Here is a 17,010-nt window from a genome sequence, read left to right on the forward strand (position 1 = left end):
TCGGGACCAGCCTGGGCAATGTGGCACAACCCCATCTCTACAAAAAATGCCAAAAACATTAGCTGGCATCATGGCACGTGCCTATAGTCCCAGCTATGTGGGAGGCTGATGGGAGGATTGCTTGAGCCCGGGAGGTCGAGGCTGCAGTGAGCCATGATCATGCCACTACACTCCAGCCTGAGTGACAGAGTGCAATCCTGTCTCAAAAAAAAATGTGTATTTCTGAAGCAAAAATGACAAATGTCAATGTATGTTAATTGCTTTATTCTACTAACTATTCTACTTTTTTAAAAAACTGGCTTCATAACTTGTGTTTATATTCTACCTACTTTTTCATGCATGTGTTTAAACTTTATAACCCTAAGACTGCTTCCTTTCAGTAGTTTCAGATGAACAGAATCCCCATTCAGAATGGTAAGAACCCTTAAGTCCTCAGTCAAATTCTGCTTGAATTCCTTCCAGGGGATCTGTTTTCACACTACTATAAAGATACTCCTTAGGCCAGGGACAGTGGCTCACGCCTATAATCCCAGCACTTTGGGAGGCCAAGGCGGCAGATCACGAGGTCAAGAAATCGAGACCAACATGGTGAAACCCCTTCTCTAATAAAAATACAAAAATTAGCTAGACGTGGTGGTATGTGCCTATAGTCCCAGCTACTCAGGAGGCTGAGACAGGAGAATCGCTTGAACTTGGAAGGCAGAGGTTGCTATGAGCTGAGATCGCGCCACTGCAATCCATCCTGGGTGACTCCATCTCAAAAAAAAAAAGATACTTCTTAAGACTGGGTAATTTATAAACAAAAGAGGTTTAATAGACTCAGAATTCTGCTTGGCTAGGGAGGCCTCAGGAAACTCACAATCATGGCAGAAGGCAAAGGGGAAGCAGGTACTTCTTCACAATAGCGGAGCTGGAGACAGACAGAAAGCAGGAGAAACTGACATCTTTATTTTATTTTTTATTTTTATTTTTTGAGACCAAGTCTCGCTTTGTCACCTAGGGTGGAGTGCAGTGGCAGGATCTCAGCTCACTGCAACCTCCGCCACCTGGGTTCAAGCTCTAGTGATTCTCCTGCCTCAGCCTCCTGAGTAGCTAGGACTACAGGTGCGCACTACCACGCCCAGCTAAGGTTTGTATTTTTAGTAGAGATGGGGTTTCACCATACTGGCCAGGCTGGTCTTGAACTCCTGATTTCAAGTGATCCGCCCACCTCGGCCTCCCAAAGTGCTGGGATTACAGGCCTAAGCCACCGCGCCCATCTGAAACTGCCACTTTTAAACCATCAGATCTCCTGAGAACTTCCTCACTATCATGAGAACAGCATGGGGAATCCACCCTCATGATCCAATCTTTTCCCACCAGGTCCTTCCCTCTACATGTGGGAATTACAATTCGGCATGAGATTTAGGTGGGGACACAGAGCCAAACCATATGAGGATCTTTGAGCCAGCTTGTGTGTTTGGGAGCTCATCGTGGCCTGAACTACCTGCTCCACTTTCCCCTGTTAGCAGAGCTCTTTCTTACAGTGAGCCCAAGCCCATAGCCCTAGATCTTCCCTGCCTGGTCCCACTTTTGCCCTTGAGGCAATTCAAAGCAGCTCTGCCCCTCCTCCATGTAGGGCTATCATATTCCCTTCTCCCTTCTGGATCTGCCAGCGCTACTAAAATCAGTGAGCAGTAGGTCCTGAGTAAAGATGGGGAGTACCCCCTTTGGTACCAGGTGATGTGCAATCAAGAGAGAAGGTGATGTGCTCCCTTTGGCCACACAGAGAGAAGACATCAAGAGCCTGTTGCCATACATCTTAGGCAGCTTGCGTGAAACCGATGAGAAGATTGTTCAGTCAGCCATCCAGATACTCCTGAAACTTGTTAAAACAATGGATTTCACTACCCTGGCTGCCATGATGAGGACTCTGTTCTCCTTATTTGGTGACGTAAGACAATCAGAGAGGGGAGGTTTTCCTAGGAGGAGGGTAATGGGTATAAGAGCAAGCAGAAGTTGGTATAGTAATAAGTATACTCTGTTTGGTATAGGACTTTCATTTTCAGAGCTTTTCCAACCTCCTCTCTTAAGACCCTTCTAGGTAACCTGTGATGTTGAAAGGGCTGATGTTATTGTTTTTCAGATTTAACAACAACAAAAAAAACTGAATATAGAAACTTGCTAAGGTACTACCTTGATTTGGGATGGGGAAGGAGAAAACACTCTTTCCCTTCAAGAACCATCAGAACTGGGTCAAGATGGTAGATGATACTTATGTCTCTGTCCCAAAACCCATGTATTTCTTAAGACGAAATACATGGAGCACAATGACCAGCATCCTTGGAAGAGTAAAACATGCCGGTCAGGCGCAGTGGCTCATACCTGTAATCCCAGCACTCTGGGAGGCCGAGGCAGGAGGATCACCCAAGGTCAGGAGTTCAAGACCAGCCTAGCCAACATGATAAAACTCTGTCTCTACTAAAAATACAAAATTAGCTGGGTGTGGTGGTGCATGCCTGTAATCCCAGCTAATCCTGAGACTGAGTCAAAAGAATCACTTGAACCCGGGAGGCAGATGTTGCAGGGAGCTGAGATGGCACCATTTGCACTCTAGCCTGGGCAACAGAGTGAGACTCTGCCTCAAAAAAAAAAAAAAAAAGTAAAACATGCCAAGGCTGGGCTTTGGAATTTCAGCAAAACACCCTGTGTGGGCCAGGTACAGTGGCTCAAACCTGTAATCCCAGCATTTTGGGAGACCAGTATGGGTGAATCACAAGGTCAGGAGTTTAAGACCAGCCTGGACAACATTGTGAAAACCCATCTCTGGCCGGGCACGGTGGCTCACGCCTGTAATCCCAGTACTTTGGGAGGCCAAGGCGGGTGGATCACGAGGTCAAGAGATCGAGACCATCCTGGTCAACATGGTGAAACCCCGTCTCTACTAAAAATACAAAAAATTAGCTGGGCATGGTGGCGCATGCCTGTAATCGCAGCTACTCAGGAGGCTGAGGCAGGAGAATTGCCTGAACCCAGGAGGCGGAGGTTGCGGTGAGCCGAGATTGTGCCATTGCACTCCAGCCTGGGTAACAAGAGTGAAACTCCGTCTCAAAAAAAAAAAAAAAGAAAAAAAAGAAAACCCATCTCTACTAAAAGTACAAAATATTAGCTGGGCGGAGTGGCAGGCACCTGTAATCCCAGCTAGTTGGGAGGCTGAGGCAGGAGATCCGCTTGAACCCGGGAGGTAGAGATTGCCGTGAGCCGAGATCACGCCACTGCACTCCAGCCTGGGCAACAGAGTGAGACTCCATCTCAAAAAATAAATAAAATAAAATAAAATACAGCCTATGAATGGTTCCTGCCTGTACCAGCCACGAGGTTTGCCAACTACAGATGGTACTGTGTGCATCTCTCACTTGTAGAGTGAGAAAACAAGTAGTGCCAAAGCAGCAAGTCTTACTGTATCCATATATATATAGAGAGAGAGAGAGCAAGAGGGAGATGGAGGCTTGCTCTGTCGCCCAGGCTGGAGTGCAGTGGTGTGATCTTGGCCCAGTGCAATCTCTGCCTCCCAGGTTCAAGCAATTATTCTGCTTCAGCCTCCCAAGTAGCTGGGACTATAGGCATGTACCACCATGGCCGGCTAATTTTTGTATTTTTAGGAGAGATGGGGTTTCACCATATTGGCCAGGCTGGTCTTGAACTCCTGGCCTCAAGCGATCTGCTCACCTCAGCCTCCCAAAGTGCTGGGATTATAGGTGTGAGTCACTGTGCCTGGCATGTGTCCACGTATATTTTATTTCTTGCTCTCAGCTACATACAGCTAAATAGCCTCATGTCAGAACTGGCTTTTCAACCCCTCCCAAGTTCTTATGAGCTGAGGATGTACACGTTCAATCACTTCCCTTTGGCTACTCCCTTCCAAGGTGAGACCTGACATTCATCGTTTCTCCATGATTCTCTTCGGAGCTGCCATAAAGTCTGTGAAAAACCCAGATAAGAAGAGTGTAGAGAACCAAGTCCTGGACAGCTTGGTCCCACTACTTCTGTATTCTCAGGATGAAAACGATGCCATAGCTGAGGTAATGCCTACTGTCAGTGTCTTTCATCCCCCAATAACTTCAAATCCAGAGCCAACTCTGCAAAGAAAAGAAGCATTCATATATTCATATATATATATGTATTTTTTTGAGACAGGGTCTCTGTCGCCCAGACTGGAACGCAGTGATGTGACATCAGCTCACTGCAACCTCCACCTCCTGGGTTCAGGCAACTCTGCCTCAGCTTCCTGAGTAGCTGGGATTATAGCCACCCACCACCACTACTGGCTAATTTTTCTATTTTTAGTAGAGATAGGGTTTTGCCATGTTGGCCAGGCTGGTCTCAAACTCCTGACCTCAAGTGATCCACCCGCCTCGGCCTCCCAAAGTGCTGGGATTACAAGCGTGAATCACCACGCCCGGCCTGACATTTCAATTTTTCATGATTACAGTGCTGCAATTATTTTACACATTTCCTTGTGCATGCATATGAGAGTTTCTTGAGGGCATAAACCCTGAAGTAGAATAGGTATCTTTAACTTTATTAGATATTTATAAATCACTAAACATAGTGGCTAAACTAATTTACATGCCCATCATTCACCAAAGGAATTCTTACAGCCCAAACATCTAGTGGACCTGAGATAAAATACTGACTTGGAGACTTATCAGAGGTGTTGTATGGCATATGGGTGACATTCTGAAAACAATGAACTAGAAAAGAGGCCCACTTGGTAAATATTGCTCAAGGATGTGGATCAGGAAGAGATCAATGCTCTAGAGTTCCTTCCTTCCAACCCAGAGATGCCACAAGGACAGAAGTCAGGAGCTGCACTTCCTTTGTAGAGTGACAGAAAAATAGCATAGGAACAGTAAGTGGAGGTGGGAGCTCCATCTCTAGGGCACAGAGTAATGGGAATTCCTGCCCAAACCTCTGGTCTAGGGATTGCACCTGCAAGCTGTTGCTTTTGCCCAGCACCAGTGGTTTCTACATCCTCCCCAAAACCCTAAGCTTTTTGTGGATTCCATTTAAGGACTATTTGGGGAAGTTGGAGGAGGAGGAGGAGGAGGGCAGGATTCTAGTTCCTTTCCACCCTTCTGCTCTCTTTATCGGCTTTTCATATTGTACTTTAGTACTAGTTTTATTGAAGAAAGATTACTTCTGTTTAAAAATGTTTGAGGCCAGGCACGGTGGCTCACTCCTGTAATCCCAACACTTTGGGAGGCCAGGGTGGGTGGATCACCTGAAGTCAGGAGTTCGAGTCCAGTGTAGCCAACATGGCAAAACCCTGTCTCTACCAAAAATATAAAAATTAGCTGGGCATGGTGGTGCAAGCCTGTAATCCCAGCTACCTGGGAGGCTGAGGCAAGAGAATCGCTTGAACCTGGGAGGTGGAGGAGGTTGCAGTGAGCTGAGATGGCGCCACTGCTGATCTATGATCATCTTTTTTCACAGGAGAGCAGGCGAGTCCTAACTATATGTGCCAAGTTCCTGAAGTGGAAGCTGCCCAAAGAAGTGTACTCCAAAGAGCCCTGGCACGTCAGACCTACTGAAACAGGAACAATCTGCAGATTCTTTGTATGTGAGGAATAATAGATTTGTTAACCCTTTCTTTTTTTTTTTTTTTAGACAAATCTTACTCTGTCACCAGGATGGAGTGCAGTGGCTTGATCACCGAACCTCTACGTCCCAAGCAATTCTTGTGTCTTAGCCTCACAAGCAGCTGGGACTGCAGGCGCACTCCACCACGCCCAGCTAATTTTTGTATTTTTAGTAGAGACAGGGTTTCACCATGTTGGCCAGGATGGTCTCAATCTCTTGACCTTGTGATTCTCCCGCCTCAGCCTCCTGAAGCACTGGGATCACAGGGGTGAACCACGGCGCCCAGCTTGCTTACTCTTTAACATGCTGAGAGACCTATTTTCTTCTGACATCCTGTTTAGTGACAGAACATGGCATACAAGAAATATTTCCCATTTATTTTCACAACAGCAGTTGATATCTATGACCTCTTTTTTATTGTGGATCTATTTTTCTATAGTTCCCTCCCAACTGAGTCGCAAATTTACCTTTGATTGCCACCTGTACTCACGAAAGACTGGTGGACTCTTGGGAGCCCTGCTAACATGGATCAGAGGCTACAAAGTCACGTTGCTGCTGAAAAAGTTACTTATGGACTGAATTGCAATGGAGTTACATATTGCTTTTATAACTATCTTGAATCCTTTCCTTGTATAGAACAGATTGTTTTACTGTCCATCAGAGCATGTTCAGGGAGTCCCAAGCAAGGGCTGCCATGCTATGTGGCCATGGCAGCATGCCACTGGCTCTGCCAGGACACAGATGGTGTCATTTCTCTTCACAAACTCCACAGAAGCTACTGTGGCTGATCTCAGGGTCAGCTTCAGCCTAGGCAGCTTCAGGAAGCCCATCCATGGTTTTCCAGAAGCTGACCCTAGAACCACCTAGTAGACCCTAGGACTGACTATTCCCAGAAGTCTTCCATATGTGTAGCCTCTTTAGGACTCACAGAAGGGGCCAGGAATGGTGGCTCACTCCTCTTATCCCAGCACTTTGGGAGGCCAAGGCGGGCGGATCACGAGGTCAGGAGATCGAGACCATCCTGGCTAACACGGTGAAACCCCACCTCTACTAGAAACAAACAAAAAAATTAGCCAGGCACAGTGGTACGTGCCTGTAGTCCCAGCTACTCGGGAGGCTGAGGCAGGAGAATTGCTTGAACCTAGGAGGCGGAGGTTGCAGTGAGCCGAGATTGCACCACTGCACTCCAGGCTAGGTGACAGAGTGAGACTCCGTCTCAAAAAAAAAAAAAAATAGGACCCACAGGACCCACAGAAGTTTCCTCTGATCAGACTTGCAGTGCCCTTATATCAGGCTTTCCATTAGGGATTATATGTCTGATCTTCACCCAAACCTATAGCGGGTGCACTGATGACAGTATTTACAGAAGGAAATTTGGTGCTCTTAACGGATAAAACTACAAGTTGTCCATGTTAATTAAGCCATAAGATCTATCAAAACAAATTCCTGTTTTCCCTCTCCTATTCTTTTTTACTTTTTTTTTTTTTTTTTTTTGAGACAGAGTCTCACTCAGTTGCCCAGGCTGGAGTGCACGAGTGCAATCTTGGACTGCAACCTCCGTCTCCTGGGTTCAAGCAATTCTCCTGCCTCGGCCTCCCAGGTAGCTGGGATTACAAGCTCGCACCACCACACTTGGCTAAGTTTTGTATTTTTTAGTAGAGCTGGGGTTTTGCCATGTTGCCTAGAGTGGTCTTGAACTCCTGACCTCAGGTGATCCACCCAGCTTGACCTCCTGAAGTGCTGGGATTACAGGCGTGAGCCACCACGCCTGGCCTCCCCCTCCTATTCTTCAGGTGCCTGTCCCTATACAAGATCCACTCAGAGGTGCATTCATTCACCAAAAAGTCATGACAGGCCATAGAGAACCCAAGGATTAAAATTTCCTGAGGAGAGCCTGCAAGCTAGCCAGGGAGATAAAACCTTGATGGAAAAGAATACATGCCAGGAGACAAGTACCTGAAAAATGCTCAAAGCAGGGTTAGGTCAGGCAGGCAAGCCATCAGGGATGAGCTCATAGGGAGGCAGAACTGAAGGTGGAGCTTAAAGAACAAAGACTTAGATACAGAGAAGCCAGGATGGCTTTAAAAGCAATACAGGCACAGTACGTGGCATGAGTGGGTGCAAGCAACAGGATTTATAATAACTTGGTCTAGGGGCTTGTTGTTCTGGTATAAAACTCATTGAGCAACTGTAGTTATTTCAAACACTACTGTGGGGTCTATCTGATAGAGTCTTTGACCCCAGAAACTACGGTAAGGCTGATCAAAATAGTGCTGCTGCTTATTGCTTTCTACTTACTTTTATTCCCACTTAGGAAAAAAAGTGCAAGGGGAAAATTAACATCCTAGATCAAACACTGACATACACCAAGAATGCAAAACTTCCCATCAGAAGATCAGCAGTCTTGTTCCTAGGTAAAAAGAAAGTCCTTTTATTCATAGTCACTTTTGTTCTGTACTTTCCCAAATTGTGTTGTCAAGCATCCCCTTTGTTTTCTTTTCTTTTCTTTCTTTTTTTTTTTTTTTTTCAGACAGCGTTTTGCTCTCATTGCCCAGGCTGGAGTGCAATGGCACGATCTTGGCTCACTGCCACCTCCATCTCCCAGGTTCAAGTGATTCTCTTGCCTCAGCCTCCTGAGTAGCTGGGATTACAGGCACCTGCCACCACACCTGGCTAATTTTTGTATTTTTAGTAGAGATGGTGTTTCACCATGTTGGCCAGGCTAGTCTCGAACTGCTGACCTCAGGTGATCCTGCTGCCTCAGCCTCCCAAAGTGCTGGGATTAACAAGCGTGAGCTACCATGACCAGTCAGTATTCTCATTTTTATGTAAGTACAGTGTGGGGTTTTTTTGTGTTGGGGGGGTATTTGAGACAAGGTCACCCTTTGTCATCTAAGTTGAAGCACAGTGACACAATCATGGCTGGCTGCAGCCTCAACATCCTGGGCTCAAGGGATCCTTCTACCTCCCTCAGCCTCTTGAGTAGCTGAAACTACAGGTGTGTGCCACTATGCCCAGCTAATTTTTTTTTTTAAGAGATAAGGTCTTGCTACATTGTCCAGGCTGGTCTTAAACTGGGCTCAAGTAGCCTTCCTGCCTCAGCCTCCCAAAGTGCTGGGATTACAGGCATTAGTCACTGTACCCGGCTGTGAGTCACTGCACCCAGCCAAGAATCCCCATTCTTTATGAAGATGACCTTGAAAACACTTGTAGGAAAAAGGGGCTCTGCTGCCTATAGGTAACTACCAGGCACCTGGAAGCCCGCGTTTTGGAATCTGCCTAATTATCAGAAGGCTGATTCTGCCAGCTGCTTAGATGTCTTAATGATAAAAAATATTAGATACTCATTTCCAAGAGCAAAAGCCAGATCACAGACTCACTGACTTTATCCTGCATTTAGGGCTCTTATTGAAGTACATGGATCACAGTGAGCTCAGGATGATGGATACTGACTGGATAGAGAATGGTAAGTAATAACAGTCCTTGAATTTGGAGCGTACCCATATTTTGGAAGGTATCCGAAGTAGCCACTGTGGGAAGGCCTTATAGCACAGGTGAGACTCAGCTCTGGAAAACCTGGCTTTTATAGTAGGAAAGCTGTTGGTAATTTCAGCTGGATGACAGTCCCATCCCAGTCCAGTTTCCCCTTTAGGAAAGGACATGACCCTATTTGTCTGGAAACTAGCTTTGATAAATCTTGGAGACAATTCCTGAGCCTTGTGTGTCAGCAGATAAGACTTTACCTAGAAGTACTATCTTAGTAAATTATCATGATACCTCACAAGTACCACAGAGATGACTCCAGCACTATTTTCTATAAGCGGTTGCCCTGTAACCCAGTTAGGACTTGGTAAGATGTTTTATAGTCATATTCTTCTTTAATTTTTTTCTGTAATGCTTTTCTTTGAAATTTCCTACTCTGAGAAATAGGCATTCTGTTCTTTGGTTTTATTTTTTAAACGGCATCTTGTTCTGTCACCCAGGCTGGAGTGCAGTGGCCTGATAACAGCTCACTGCAACCTCCGCCTCCCAGGTTCAAGCAATTCTCCTGCCTCAGCCTCCCGAGTAGCTGGGATTATAGGCATGTACCACCATGCCTGGCTAATTTTTATATTTTTATTAGAGACAGGGTTTCACCATGTTCGCCAGGCTGGTCTCAAACCCCTGATCTCAAGTGATTCACCTGCCTTGGCCTCCCAAAGTGCTGGGATTACAGGTATGAGCCACCACGCCCAGCTGAAACATGCATTCTTTATTACCACTAAGAAGTACTCCTCCTATTAGAAAATGCCATGTAATGCTGTCTTACAATGCAAAATTATTACTTGCAGAAGGCAATCAAAATCCTGAGCAAATTCATTACTTATAAAATAAAAACATAACGGGTGAAACAGCTAGTAGCTAAAGCTTATTTAAGAAAGATCATGCCACATTTCTCTAAGGTCTCTCACAGATATCAGAAGCAAAAAGAAAGGAGGCTGGGTGCAATGGCTCACACCTGTAATTCCAGCACTTTGGGAGGCCAAGGTGGGAGGATTACTTGAGTCCAGGAGTTCAAGAACAGCCTGGGCAACATAGTGAGACCTTGTCTCTCTCTATATATATGTTTTTTGAGATGGAGTCTCGCTCTGTTGTCCAGGCTAGAGTGCAGTGGCGTGATCTCAGCTCACTGCAGCCTCTGCCTCCTGGGTTCAAGTGATTCTCGTGCCTCAGTCTCCCGAGTAGCTGGGATTACAGGTGCCTGCCACCATGCCTGGCTAATTTTTGTATTTTTAGTAGAGACAGGTTTCACCATGTTGGCCAGGCTGGTCCCAAACTCCTTACCTTAGGTGATCTGCCCACCTCAGCCTCCCAAAGTGCCTGGATTACAGGCATGAGCCACCGTACCTGGCTTCTATAACTTTTTTTTTTTTAATGTAGTCAGTATGGTGGTGTGCACCTGCAGTTCCAGCTACTCAGGAGGCTGAGGGAGGAGAATCACTTGAAACTGGGAGATGGAGTTTGCAGCAAGCTGAGATCATGCCATTGCACTCCAGCCTGGGGACAGACTGAGACTCCATCTCAATAAATAAATAAAAATAAATTTTCTGTAGAACATGTAGACAGACCTCAATGCAAGAAGTGAAAGAAACTATAAACTAGTGAAGCATTACATTTCGGAAGCAAACAAGATTAATTCAAAGGCAAAACACTGCTTAATAAATAATAAAGCTCCAAACTATGAAGGTCTTAAGCATTTTTGAGACCTTGGAGAATTTTACATAAAAAAGAGAACCTGGCCCAGGGCAGTGGCCCACACCTGTAATCCCAGCAGTTTGGGAGGCCGAGGTGGGTAGATTTCTTGAGACCAGGAGTTCAAGACCAGCCTGGCCAACATGGTGAAACCCTGTCTCTAATATGAAAATTAGCCAGGCATGGTGGTGGGCACCTGTAATCCCAGCTACTCAGGAGGTTTAGACACAAGAACCGCTTGAACCTGCAAGGCGTTGGTTGCAGTGAGCCAAGAATGCACCACTGCACGCTAGCCTGAGCAACAGAGTGAGGTCTCAAAAACATTAATTAATTAAAATAAAAATAAAAAAGAGAACATTTTCTAGGTATGATACCAAAGACATACCAATAAAACAAAAGAATGGTAGATTTTTCTACATAAAAATTTTGAAAATCAACTTTGAAAAAGAGAGAAATAGTTAAAAGTGAAATGCAAACAATAATATGGAGGGAAGTATTTGCAACATGATAAAGGGTTAATATCCTTAAAACAAGTTAGAAATTCTCAAAAGAAAAGTGGCACACAGTATGAATAAGCAGTTCATTGAATAATTACAAGTGGCCGATAAATAGATGAAAGGTATTTGATATCACTAGTAATCAGAATTTTGCAAAATAAATCATAATGAGATGCCAGTATGCATTTTCCTGTCAAAATGGCAAAGATTACCAGTTAATAAACTTTGGGCCAGGTACAGTGTAATCCCAGCACTTTGGGAGGCCCAGGTGGGTGGATAACCTGAAGTCAGGAGTTTGAGACCAGTTTGGCCAACATGGGGAAACTCTGTCTCTACTGAAAATACAAAAATTAGTCAGGTGTGGTGGTGAGCGCCTGTAATCCCAGCTACTTGGGAGGCTAAGGCAGGAGAATCACTTGAACCCAGGAGGCAGAGGTTGCAGTGAGCCAAGATTGTACCACTGCACTCTAGCCTGGGCAACAGAGCAAGACTTCATCTCAAAAAAAAAAAAAAAAATCTCAACTTTGATGTGTTAAGGGAAAACTGACATTATACACTGTGCTTATATGAGCATAAATTTTTATTTATTTATTTTTACTTTATTTTATTTATTGAGATGGAGTCTCTCTCTGCCTCGCCCAGGCTGGAGTGCAGTGACTCAATCTCAGCTCATTGCAGCCTTCACTTTCTAGGTTCCAGTGATTCTCCTGTCTCAGCCTCCCAAGTAGTGGGGACTACAGGCATGTGCCACCACACCTGGCTAATTTTGTATTTTTAGAAGAGACGGGGTTTCACCATGTTAGCCAGGTTGGTCTCCAACTCCTGACTCCAAGTGATCCACCTGCCTCAGCCTCTCAAAGTGCTGGGATTACAGGCATGAGCCACCTCGCCCAGCCAATGAGCATAAATTTTTAATAGGAAAGTTTGGCAGTATGGATCAAAATCCTTTAAAATAATACTTATTTTATCAGTTCTTTGGTTTTTTAGCTGTTTGTTTGTTTGCTTGTTTGTTTGTTTGAAACGAAGTCTCACTGTGTTGCCCAGGCTGGAGTACAGTGGCATGATCTCGGCTCACTGCAACCTCTGCCTCCCGGGTTCAAGCGATTCTCCTACTTCAGCCTCCTGAGTAGCTGGATTATTGGTACACACCACCACACCTGACTAATTTTTGTACTTTTAGAAGAGACAGTGTTTCACCATGTTGGTCAGGCTGGTCTAGAACTCCTGACCCTGTGATCCACCTGCCTCAGTCTCCCAAAGTGCTGGGATTACAGGCATGAGCCACCGTGCTCAGCCTGACTAATCAATTCCTATTTAGGAATTTAATCTATGAAAATAAGCAGAAATAGTTACAGGAATGTTCATTTTAGTGTTATTTAGAATAACAAAAGTGGGAAACACTAGATTGAAAACAATAGATAATTAAAGAAATTATAGCACATTCATATTGTAGAATTATATACAGGTTGAGCATCCCTACTCAAAAAAATCCAAAATCTGAAATGTTCTCAAACCTGAAACTTCTTGAGTGTTAACATGACTTCACAACGGGAAAATTCCATACCTGACCCCATAGAACAAAACACAGCCAAGCCAAGTATAGTGGTTCACTCCTGTAATTCTAGCACTTTGGGAGGCCAAGGCGGGTGGGTCACCTGAGGTCGGGAGTTGAAGACCAGTCTGACCAACATGGTGAAGCCCTGTCTCTAGTAAAAATACAAAAATTAGCCAGGTTTAGTGGTGTGCGCCTGTAGTCCCAGCTACTTAGGAGCCTCAGGCAGGAGAATTGCTTAAACCCAGGAGGCGGAGGTTGCAGTGAGCCAAGATCGCCTTATTGCACTCCTGCCTGGGCGACAGAGTGAGACTCTCTTCAAAAAAACAAACAGGCTGGGCGTGGTGGCTCACACCTGTAATCCTGGCACTTTGGGAGGCCAAGGCGGGCGGATCACAAGGTCAGGAGTTCAAGACCAGACTGGCCAATATGGTGAAACCCCATCTCTATTAAAAAAAAATACAAAAATTAGCTGGGCATGGTGTTTCGTGCCTGTAATCCCAGCTACTTGGGAGGCAGAGGTAGGAAAACTGCTTGAACTGGGACCCGGAGGCAGAGGTTGCAGTGAGGCAAGATTGTGCCATTGCATTCCAGCCTGGGCTACAGAGTGAGACTCTATCTCAAAAAAAAAAAAACAAAAACAAAAACAAAAAAGCACACAGTCAAACTAAAATTATTTAAAATTTTTTCTAAAATTACCTTCAGGCCATATGTATAAGGTGTATATGAACGTAAATGAATTTTGTGTTTAGCCTTCAGTCCCATCCCCAAGATATCTCATTACATATAGGCAAATCTTCCAAAATCCAAAACCGTCTGATTTCCAAAACACTTCTGGTACCAAACATTTTGGATAAGGGATCCTCAACTTGAATAGGCATGAAAAATATTATAGAATAATTTTTATTTTATTTATTTATTTTGAAACAAGATCTTGCTCTGTCACCCAGGCTGGAATGCAATGGCACAATCTCAGTTCACTGCAACCTCCACCTCCCAGGCTGAAGGGATCCTCCCACCGCAGCCTCCCAAGTAGCTGGGACTATAGGCACAATCCACCACACCTGCTAATGTTTTATTTTTTGATCTTTTTGTAGGGATAGGGTTTCGCCATGTTGCCCAGGCTGGTCTCAAACTCCTGGTGTCAAGCGATTCACCTGCCTAGGCTTCCCAAAGTGCTGTAACTACAGGCATGAGCTACTGTGCCTGGCCTAGAATAATTTTTAAATGACTCAGATAAATGATGATGTGGTATCATTAAATAAAACCAGCAATTGCAATTCCTGGGTCATATGGTTCCATTTGGACAAAAAAATAAAAGTATAAATATGTAAGTATAAATGTGTAGAAAAAAGACCAGAAAGATAAACATTCAAAATGACAGTAGATATCTCTAGATGGTAGGATTATGGGTGACTTTTTCTTCTTGTGCTTACACCTAGTTATCTAAATTTTCTACACAGTGAACATGTATTTCTTTTGCAATAAGAAAGCATAAAAACTGCCAGGCACAGTGGCTCATGCCTGTAATCCCAGCACTTTGGGAGGCCCAGGTAGGTGGATCACTTGAGGTCAGGAGTTTGAGACCAGCCTGGCCAATATGGTGAAAGTCCATCTCTACTAAAAATACAAAAAATAGCTAGGCGTGGTGGTGGGCACCTTTAATCCTAGCTACTGAGAAGACTGAAGCAGGAGAATCATTTGAACCTCAGAGGCACAGGTTGCAGTGAACCAAGACTGCATCACTGTACTTCCAGCCTGGGCAAGGAAGGAAGGAAGGGAGGGAGGAAGGGAGGGAGGGAAGGAAAAAATAAAAAGTAATTTTTTTTTAAATTAACGACATAAGAGTTACATCTAGGACCAACACAGGAACTTAGATGTTAATATTAGACGTAGCTTGGGAGGTCTAGATAATTTGATTTTAGAAAGACTACTTGGAATGTGATTACTGCAAAGGAGTGAAATGTTTGACAACTCAGAAACCAGTAGGTTTTGTCGATCAAAATTGGAATCCATCCATTGATATATAAACTTTTAGACAGAGACTTAGAAAAACATGGACCTGCAATCCAAGCTGCTACGGACATGTAAGCTTTTTGCTGTCTAGACCTGCGTTCATTTCCATAGATCTCAGGGGCTTTTACCTCCAACCTGCGTTTGCCTACCACTAGATCTAAGAGGCCCGCTGTGTGACCCTGAGCCCTCGCTGTGCATCATCGCCCACCAAACTCTGTTTCTAGTCCAGATGGTGAGGGCCAAACCAAAACCTGAGCAGAGAGTGAGCTGGTTGCGGAAGCTCATGGGCAGACCCCCTACCTAGAAACACAAGGCAAGTAACGTCAGGTAAAAACGAATCCTTTCAGAAACCACAGAAGCCACTAATGCGCTCCCCCACACCTTTTTTCAGACTTAAAACTGCCAGCATGAAGCCACCTCTACCCATTTAATTACCTCCCACATGTTTTTTGCTTTTAAAACCTTTAAGAAGCTGTAGGGAAGGGCAGTTCTTAGTTTAAAATTGCAAATATAATTTTAAAATCTACAAGGTTTTTGCCTGGGCATGGTGCGTCAGACCTATAATCCCAGCACTTTGGGAGGTTGAGGCGGGCAGATCACTTGAGATCAGGAGTTCAAGACCAGCCTGGCCAACATGATGAAACCCCGTCTCTATTTAAAATACAAAAATTAGCCAGGCATGTGGCAGACACCAGTAATCCCAGCACTTGGGAGGCTGAGGCAGGAGAATCACTTGAACACAGGAAGCAGAGGTTGCAGTGAGCCAAGGTTGCACCACTGCATTTCAGTCTGGGCAACGGAGCGAGGCTATGTCTCAAAAAAAAAAATAAAGTTCACGTCTTTTTTTTTTTTAATGTAATTTCTTTTAGAGATAGAGTTTCCCTCTGTCACCCAGGTTAGAGTGCAGTGGCGTGATCGTAACTTACTAACCTCCAAGTCTGGCCTCCTGCCCAGCCTACTAAGTAGCTGGAACTACAGGCACACACAACCATACCTGCTAAATGGCCCTTCATGCTGTTGTCTCCATCTCGGAAAGCAAGACAACCCTGAACTTCTAGACATGGTTCTTTGTCAAATGGGAAAGACAAAACAGAAACAAGAGCTAACATAAGATGATGACTTTAGGATTTGGCTATATCTACATCTTTTGCCTCCATTTAAATCATAAACTGGGTTTTATATTGTACACACTATCTCACTGAATATCAGCACTGTAAATAGAGATATATTTGGAATAGGCAAATTATGCCGTCTAAATATTATGAAGTTTGTGGTATATAGGCCTGGGATCAAATGCCAGCATTATAGCTGACTTTCTGGAAACATTAAAAAAATTAATTTCTCAACTGCAGGTTCATGTAAAAAATGGAGATGGTGTTTCCTAACTAAAAGCTTATTGGAATGAGTAAATGAAAGAACATATGTAAGAGGTATTGCACAGATTGAGCACAGAGTGCATATTTATTGATTGTTAATTTCCCTTCCTCCCCCTTGTACTGGACTCACATCAGGGACTGAGAGCTAGAGATGAATAAGCTAATGTTTTTTGTTTGTTTGTTTGTTTTTTAGAGACAAGATCTTGCAATCAACATGTGCAGGCAGGCTAGTCTTGAACTCATGGTCGCAAGTGATCCTCCTGTGTCAGCCTCCCAAAGTGTTGGAATTACAAGCATGTACCCAGTAGAATTCCAGTCTTGAGAAATAGGTCGAGGACACTTTCAAGAGAGATTCTAAATAAATAATGTTGCAATGTTAGTGGTGTTGGCTCTTTTGTTAAGGACTTTGCTTAATTGCCAACAATCTTAAGAATAAAATAACATTTTGTTTTTTGTTTTGAGACAGGGTCTCATTCACCCAGGCTGGATGCAGTGGCGTGATGATGGCTCACTGCAACCTCAGCCTTCTGTGCTCAAGTGATCCTCCCCCGAAGCCTCCCAAGTAGCTGGGACTACAGGTGTGCACCACCATGTCCAGCTAATTTTTTTGTATTTTTGGTAGAGACAGGTTTTGCCATGTTGTCCAGGATAATCTCAAACTCCTAAGTTTAATTAATTCACCCACCTTGGCCTCCCAAAGTGCTGGGATTACAGT

The 17,010-nt window shown here is 44.4% G+C and overlaps 1 protein-coding gene across 1 annotated transcript in view; it reads left to right on the forward strand.

Annotated features, from left to right (window-relative positions):
- MROH8 (maestro heat like repeat family member 8) overlaps positions 1 to 16,752 on the forward strand; it is a 72,295-nt gene extending 55,543 nt beyond the window's left edge. The window contains exons 18-24 of the mRNA XM_032295007.1: positions 1,769 to 1,933; positions 3,906 to 4,061; positions 5,476 to 5,598; positions 7,937 to 8,036; positions 9,023 to 9,088; positions 15,075 to 15,246; positions 16,489 to 16,752. Coding sequence (XP_032150898.1) covers positions 1,769 to 1,933; positions 3,906 to 4,061; positions 5,476 to 5,598; positions 7,937 to 8,036; positions 9,023 to 9,088; positions 15,075 to 15,223 — 759 coding nt within the window. The 3' untranslated portion in view covers positions 15,224 to 15,246; positions 16,489 to 16,752. The remainder of the gene's footprint in view (positions 1 to 1,768; positions 1,934 to 3,905; positions 4,062 to 5,475; positions 5,599 to 7,936; positions 8,037 to 9,022; positions 9,089 to 15,074; positions 15,247 to 16,488) is intronic.
- Positions 16,753 to 17,010: the final 258 nt, after the last annotated feature.

This window comes from Sapajus apella, unplaced genomic scaffold, assembly GCF_009761245.1.
Source record: "Sapajus apella isolate SASKATOON/1434 unplaced genomic scaffold, GSC_monkey_1.0 scaffold33, whole genome shotgun sequence".
Taxonomy (NCBI): Eukaryota; Metazoa; Chordata; class Mammalia; order Primates; family Cebidae; genus Sapajus; species Sapajus apella.